Below are 7,500 nucleotides of genomic sequence, written 5' to 3'. Positions count from 1 at the left end.
GGTAGTAGTATAGTATCGCGGGACTATCCATCCATCCATCGTCTTCCGATCATCCGAGGTCGGGTCGCGGGGGCAGCCCAGACTTCCCTCTCCCCAGCCACTTGATCCAGCTCCTCCCGGGGGATCCCGAGGCGTTCACAGGCCAGCCGGGAGACATAGTCTTCCCAACGCGTTCTGGGTCGGACGTGCCCTAAACACCTCCCTAGGGAGGCGTTCGGGTGGCATCCTGACCAGATGCCCGAACCACCTCATCTGGCTCCTCTCCATGTGGAAGAGCAGCGGCTTTAGTTTGAGTTCCTCCCGGATGGCAGAGCTTCTCACCCTATCTCTAAGGGAGAGACCCGCCACCCGGCGGAGGAAACTCATTTCGGCCGCTTGTACCCGTGATCTTGTCCTTTCGGTCATAACCCAAAGCTCATGACCATTAGGTGAGGATGGGAACGTAGATCGACCGGTAAATTGAGAGCTTTGCCTTCCGGCTCAGCTCCTTCTTCACCACAACGGATCGAAACAGCGTCCGCATTACTGAAGACGCCGCACCGTCGACCTCACGATCCACTCTTCCCTCACTCGTGAACAAGACTCCGAGGTACTTGAACTCATCCTCTTGGGGCAGGGTCTCCTCCCCAACCCGGAGATGGCACTCCACCCTTATCGCGGTACTAATGAATCCAAAAACATTGCTGGTTTTACGAGCAGAGGAGCATGTTCGGCAGCGCACAATCACAGAGTACTTACAAGCAGACACAGCGTGTAGACAGAAAAGGGAGAACGGACGCATTTTGGCTTAAAAAGTAAAGATAAAGGTGACGTTATAGCACTGGAACGCCCTCAGGAAGAGGTGCTTTAAAACATGGCTATGTAGCTAGCGGCTGTCAGAATAATTGTATGTAAGTTATCACAAAATTTCTGTTCCCGGCGAGCAGACGAAAGCTGTCTTTGATCTTACCAAGCAAAAAGGCTTGTAAAACTCCACTGTGTACGATGGGAAGCGACATGAAGGTGTCGGTTTCTTTGATTTGCTGTGATCCACAGGAAGGTCTTGTCTTGACCCGAGATCTACAACGTGGAGAGGAAGCAGGACCTGACGCGAGCTCCAGGCATCTTTTCTTTGAACTGTTTTGTGACTGAGTGCAACAGCTTTTGACGACCCCATCTCCCCTTAGAAACAGCTGTTGCCATGTAATCAGGGAAAGTCCAAATAAAAGAGGAGGCGTGCAACCATTTCGTCAGAGCGTGGTGGAAGACTGTGCAAAGAGTACAGCCCAGACGTTTCTCCTCATTGTGCTGCATTGAATCCTGTCTCTGTTTAATTCCTTGATTCTTGTCTGTTTCATAGATGTCATCAGTGTTTCAGCTACTTCTAAATCACTAATCCTCGCCTCCATGGCAACAAATAAAGTATGTTTCTTGCAAGTATCATCCTTGCAGGACGAGGAATAGCTAAACATGCTTCACTACACAAGCTAGCACCCCTGAATGTAAACAAAAGCCACGGATGGATCCACACCCAACATCAACAACAGTGTGAATATATTTGGAAGTTGTTTTAGAGCAGGGGTCACCAACGCGGTGCCCGCGGGCACCAGGTAGCCCGTAAGGACCAGATGAGTAGCCCGCTGGCCTGTTCTAAAAATAGGTCAAATAGCAGCACTTACCAGTGAGCTGCCTCTATTTTTTAAATTGTATTTATTTACTAGCAAGCTGGTCTCGCTTTGCTCGACATTATTAATTCTAAGAGAGACAAAACTCAAATAGAATTTGAAAATCCATGAAAATATTTTAAAGACTTGGTCTTCACTTGTTTAAATAAATTCATTAATTGTTTTACTTTGCTTCTTATAACTTTCAGAAAGACAATTTTAGAGAAAAAATACAACCTTAAAAATGATTTTAGGATTTTTAAACACATATACCTTTTTACCTTTTAAATTCCTTCCTCTTCTTTCTTGACAATTTAAATCAATGTTCAAGTAAATTAATTTTTTTTATTGTAAAGAATAATGAATACATTTTAATTTAATTCTTCATTTTAGCTTCTGTTTTTTCGACGAATAATATTTGTGAAATATTTCTTCAAACTTATTATGATTAAAATTAAAAAAAAATATTCTGGAAAATCTAGAAAATCTGTAGAATCAAATTTAAATCTTATTTCAAAGTCTTTTGAATTTCTTTTAAAATTTTTGCTCTGGAAAATATAGAAGAAATAATGATTTTTCTTTGTTAGAAATATAGCTTGGTCCAATTTGTTATATATTCTAACAAAGTGCAGATTGGATTTTAACCTATTTAAAACATGTCATCAAAATTCTAAAATTAATCTTAATCAGGAAAAATTACTAATGATGTTCCATAAATTATTTTTTTTATTTTTTCAAAAAGATTCGAATTAGCTAGTTTTTCTCTTCTTTTTTTCGGTTGAATTTTGAATTTTAAAGAGTCGAAATTGGAGATAAACTATGTTTCAAAATTTAATTGTCATTTTTTTCATGTTTTCTCCTCTTTTAAACCGTTCAATTAAGTGTAAATATCATTCATTATTAATAATAACATAGAGTTAAAGGTAAATTGAGCAAATTGGCTATTTCTGGCAATTTATCTAAGTGTGTATCAAACTGGTAGCCCTTTGCATTAATCAGTACCCAAGAAGTAGCTCTTGCTTTCAAAAAGGTTGGTGACCCCTGTTTTAGAGGCTTTGAAGGCTTCAACGGTGCCTTCAAGCAACGTTCTTGCCTCTCAATAACAATTGTGAGCAAATGCAGTTCCCCTTTAAAGTGCAAGTCTTGGACCAGAACCACTTGGCCCGGAAAAGACATCTAAATGCAGCCAGGCCTAAATGGAGGGACGTCTCGTAGGGTCGATACTGTAGTCCGCTGTGAGGAAATGACAGCAGACCGGTGAGTCATGGTTGTGAGAAGTGGCTGCTCCTTCAGACCACGTCTGCTGACTTTGAGGTCTGGGTCAGTCCCTCCGGTTATGAAAATCCTACTGTGATTTGATTATGAGGCTCAATTAACTTGAGTCATGGCTTAAAAAGATTTCTTATTCCAATGTTTCTTTTTTTTGTTACAGCAATTTGAGATTGTTACCTTGTTGTTTTGGGGCTGAATAAAACGCCTTAGAAGAGACTAGCTTTGACCTTGGTTCTGATGAATGCGCCTTGTGTTTCTTACCTTTGCACTCTCACTCATAAATATTATTCATGGTGTCATGAAGTACCAGTCTGGGGAGAGAGTGAAGGAGGAAGTTGTAGGAAGGCATAGCAAACTAAGTGGACAAAAACATGAGAGATGGGCAACTATTTTAGAGACTACCTAGACATTCGGATAGTTTGGTTCATCATCATTCTATTATTTGTACTTACTTCTTTTTTGTAGAATAATTTGTTCAACTTCAATTCTAATACCTCATCATTTGAGACCTTAGAACTAAACAATATTTGAGGACTCTCCCCTCCTCAAAGAGAGCGTTCCTAATAGGCTTGTCTAAGTCTAAGTCTAAGGCATAGCAATAAGTGGACAAAAACATGAAAGATGGGCAACTATTTTAGAGACTACTTAGACATTCGGATAGTTTGGTTCATTCTATTATTTGTACTTACTTCTTTTTTCGTAGAATAAATTGTTCAACTTCAATGCTAATACCTCATCATTTGAGACCTTAGAACTAAAAAATCTCTGAGGACTCTCCCCTCCTAAAAGAGAGCGTTCCTAAGACTTGTCTAAGTCCAAGTCTAAGGCATAGCATTAACTGGACAAAAACATGAGAGATGTGCAACTATTTTAGAGACTACTTCGACATTAAGATAGTTTGGTTCATCATCATTATACTATTTGTAGAATACCTCATCATTTGAGACCTTAGAACAAAACAATATCTGAGGACTCTCCCCTCCTAAAAGAGAGTGTTCCTAATAGACTTGTCTAAGTCTAAGTCTAAGGCATAGCAATAAGTGGACAAAAACATGAGATGGGCAACTATTTTAGAGACTACCCAGACATTAGGATAGTTTGGTTCATCATCATTATACTATTTGTAGAATACCTCATCATTTGAGACCTTAGAACAAAAAAATATTTGAGGACACTCCCCTCCTAAAAGAGAGCGTTCCTAATAGACTTGTCTAAGTCTAAGTCTAAGGCAAAGGCATAGCAATAAGTGGACAAAAACATGAGAGATGGGCAACTATTTTAGAGACTACTTCGACATTTGGATAGTTTGGTTCATCATCATTATACTATTTGTAGAATACCTCATCATTTAAGACCTTAGAACAAAAAAATCTCTGAGGACTCTCCCCTCCTAAAAGACAGCGTTCCTAATAGACTTGTTTAAGTCTAAGTCTAAGGCATAGCAATAAGTGGACAAAAACATGAAAGATGGGCAATTATTTTAGAGACTACTTAGACATTCGGATAGTTTGGTTCATTCCATTATTTGTACTTAGTTCTTTTTTCGTAGAATAAATTGTTCAACTTCTATTCTAATACCTCATCATTTGAGACCTTGGAACAAAAAAATCTCTGAGGACTCTCCCCTCCTAAAAGAGAGCGTTCCTAATAGGCTTGTCTAAGTCTAAGTCTAAGGCATAGCAATAGGTGGACAAAAACATGAGAAATGGGCAACTATTTTAGAGACTACTTCGACATACCTCATCATTTGAGACCTTAGAACAAAAACATCTCTGAGGACTCTCCCCTCCTCAAAGAGAGTGTTCCTATAGGCTTGTTTAACTGTAAGTCTAAGTCTAAGGCATAGCAATAAGTAGACAAAACATGAGAGATGGGCAACTATTTTAGAGACTATACTTCGACATTCAGGTAGTTTGGGTCATCATTACTCTATTATTCGTACTTACTTCTTTTTTTGTAAAATAAATTGTTCAACTTCAATTCTAATACCTCATCATTTGAGACCTTAGAACAAAAAAATCTGCGAGGACTCTCCCTTCCTAAAAGAGAGTGTTCCTAATAGACTTGTCTAAGTCTAAGTCTAAGTCTAAGGCATAGCAATAAGTGGACAAAAACATGAAAGATGGGCAACTATTTTAGAGAATACTTCGACATTCGGATAGTTTGGTTCATTCTATTATTTGTACTTATTTTTTCGTAGAATAAATTGTTCAACTTCAATGCTAATACCTCATCATTTGAGACCTTAGAACAAAAAAATCTCTGAGGACTTTCCCCTCCTAAAAGACAGCGTTCCTAATAGACTTGTTTAAGTCTAAGTCTAAGTCTAAGGCATAGCAATAAGTGGACAAAAACATGAGAGATGGACAACTATTGTGTTCCTTATTCCATTACTGACATTTCCTGAAAGTTGTATCAAAACCCGTCCAGCAGTTTTTTCGAGTGCAGGACACTACTCCATTTACCTGACAGAGAACGTTGCGTTGGGTTATATTAACCCAGCGTTGGTTTGGTCTGATAGTTACCCAGCAGCCGGTTGAAAACTACCCAATCTGGTTAGTTTTCTACCCAGCATCTGGTTTGAAATCTACACAGATGGGGTAATTTTCTACCCAGCAGTTTTTCGAGTGCAGGACACTACTCCTTTTACCTGACAGAGAACGTTGCGTTGGGTCATATTAACCCAGCGTTGGTTTGGTCTGATAGTTACCCAGCAGCCGGGTTGAAAACTACCCAGATTGGGTAATTTTCTACCCAGCAGTTTTTCGAGTGCAGGACACTACTCCTTTTACCTGACAGAGAATGTTGCGTTGGGTTAAATTAACCCAGCGTTGGTTTGGGCTGATATTTACCCAGCAGCCGGGTTGAAAACTACCCTGATTGGGTAGTTTTCTACCCAGCAACTGGTTTGAAAACTACCCAGATTGGGTAATGTTCTACCCAGCAGTTTTTCGAGTACAGGACACTAGTCCTTTTACCTGACAGAGAATGTTGCGTTGGGTTAAATTAACCCAGCGTTGGTTTGGTCTGATAGTTACCCAGCAGCCGGGTTGAAAACTACCCAGATTGGGTAATTTTCTAGCCAGCAGTTTTTCGAGTGCAGGACGCTACTCCTTTTACCTGACAGAGAATGTTTCGTTGGGTTCAATTAACCCAGCGTTGGTTTGGAATGATATTTACCCAGCAGCCGGGTTGAAACTACCCAGATTGGGTAGTTTTCTACCAGCAACTGGTTTGAAAACTACCCAGATTGGGTAATGTTCTACCCAGCAGTTTTTCGAGTACAGGACACTAGTCCTTTTACCTGACAGAGAATGTTGCGTTGGGTTAAATTAACCCAGCGTTGGTTTGGTCTGATAGTTACCCAGCAGCCGGGTTGAAAACTACCCAGATTGGGTAATTTTCTACCCAGCAGTTTTTCGAGTGCAGGACGCTACTCCTTTTACCTGACAGAGAATGTTTCGTTGGGTTAAATTAACCCAGCGTTGGTTTGGAATGATATTTACCCAGCAGCCGGGTTGAAAACTACCCAGCAACTGGTTTGAAAACTACCAGATTGGGTCATTTTCCACCCAGCAGTTTTTCGAGTGCAGGACACTACTCCCTTTACCTGACAGAGAATGTTGCATTGAGTTCAATTAACCAAGCCTTGGTTTGGTTTGATAGTTACCCAGCAGCCGTGTTGAAAACTACCCAATCTGGTTAGTTTTCTACCCAGCATCTGGTTTGAAAACTACCCAGATTGGGTAATTTTCTACCCAGGAGTTTTTCGAGTGCAGGACACTACTCCTTTTACCTGACAGAGAATGTTGCGTTGGTTTAAATTAACCCAGCGTTGGTTTGGTCTGATAGTTACCCAGCAGCCGGGTTGAAAACTACCCAGATTGGGTAATTTTCTACCCAGCAGTTTTTCGAGTGCAGGACACTACTCCATTTACCTGACAGAGAATGTTGCATTGGATTAAATTAACGCAGCCTTGGTTTGGTCTGATAGTTACCCAGCAGCCGGGTTGAAAACTACCCAAATTGGGTAGTTTTCTACCCAGCACTGGTTTGAAAACTTTCCAGATTGGGTTAATTTCTACCCAGCAGTTTTTCGAGTGCAGGACACTAGTCCTTTTACCTGACAGAGAATGTTGCGTCGGGTTAAATTAACCCAGCGTTGGTTTGGTCTGATAGTTACCCAGCAGCCGGGTTGAAAACTACCCAGATTGGGTAGTTCTCAACCCCAGTGCAGGACACTACTCCATTTACCTGACAGAGAATGCTGCGTATGTACTTCCCACAGGTGGCGTAGCCCGTGTGGTCGAAGTTCTCCATGATGGTGTAGAACCTGACCGCCAGCCGATGATCCTTCTCGTCGTCGCAGCATCCGAACTTGGAGTAGTCCTTGCAGAAGAGCAGCGGCTGCCGGGGCTCGAACGGTGGCTTGTAGTCCAAACACTGCGGATGACAGCACCCCCACCTCACCTGGACCAGCAGCAGCGTGGCCAGGGACAGGCGAGCGGAGAAGTGCTTCCGGGTGCATATCGGTGAGGTCATTTTTTTTTTGGGTGGTTTTGAGTATACAGACCGGGAACAAGGT

The 7,500-nt window shown here is 41.3% G+C and overlaps 1 protein-coding gene across 1 annotated transcript in view; it reads right to left on the bottom strand.

Moving 5' to 3' along the window:
* Window positions 1–7,354, bottom strand: part of LOC133663918 (HHIP-like protein 1) — a 44,033-nt gene extending 36,679 nt beyond the window's left edge. The window contains exon 1 of the mRNA XM_062068650.1: window positions 7,170–7,354. Within this exon, the coding sequence (XP_061924634.1) occupies window positions 7,170–7,235 (66 nt within the window). The 5' untranslated portion in view covers window positions 7,236–7,354. The remainder of the gene's footprint in view (window positions 1–7,169) is intronic.
* Window positions 7,355–7,500: the final 146 nt, after the last annotated feature.

The sequence above is a fragment of the Entelurus aequoreus genome, linkage group LG13, assembly GCF_033978785.1.
Source record: "Entelurus aequoreus isolate RoL-2023_Sb linkage group LG13, RoL_Eaeq_v1.1, whole genome shotgun sequence".
Lineage (NCBI taxonomy): Eukaryota > Metazoa > Chordata > Actinopteri > Syngnathiformes > Syngnathidae > Entelurus > Entelurus aequoreus.
This window is presented reverse-complemented; position numbering and strand designations above follow the sequence as displayed.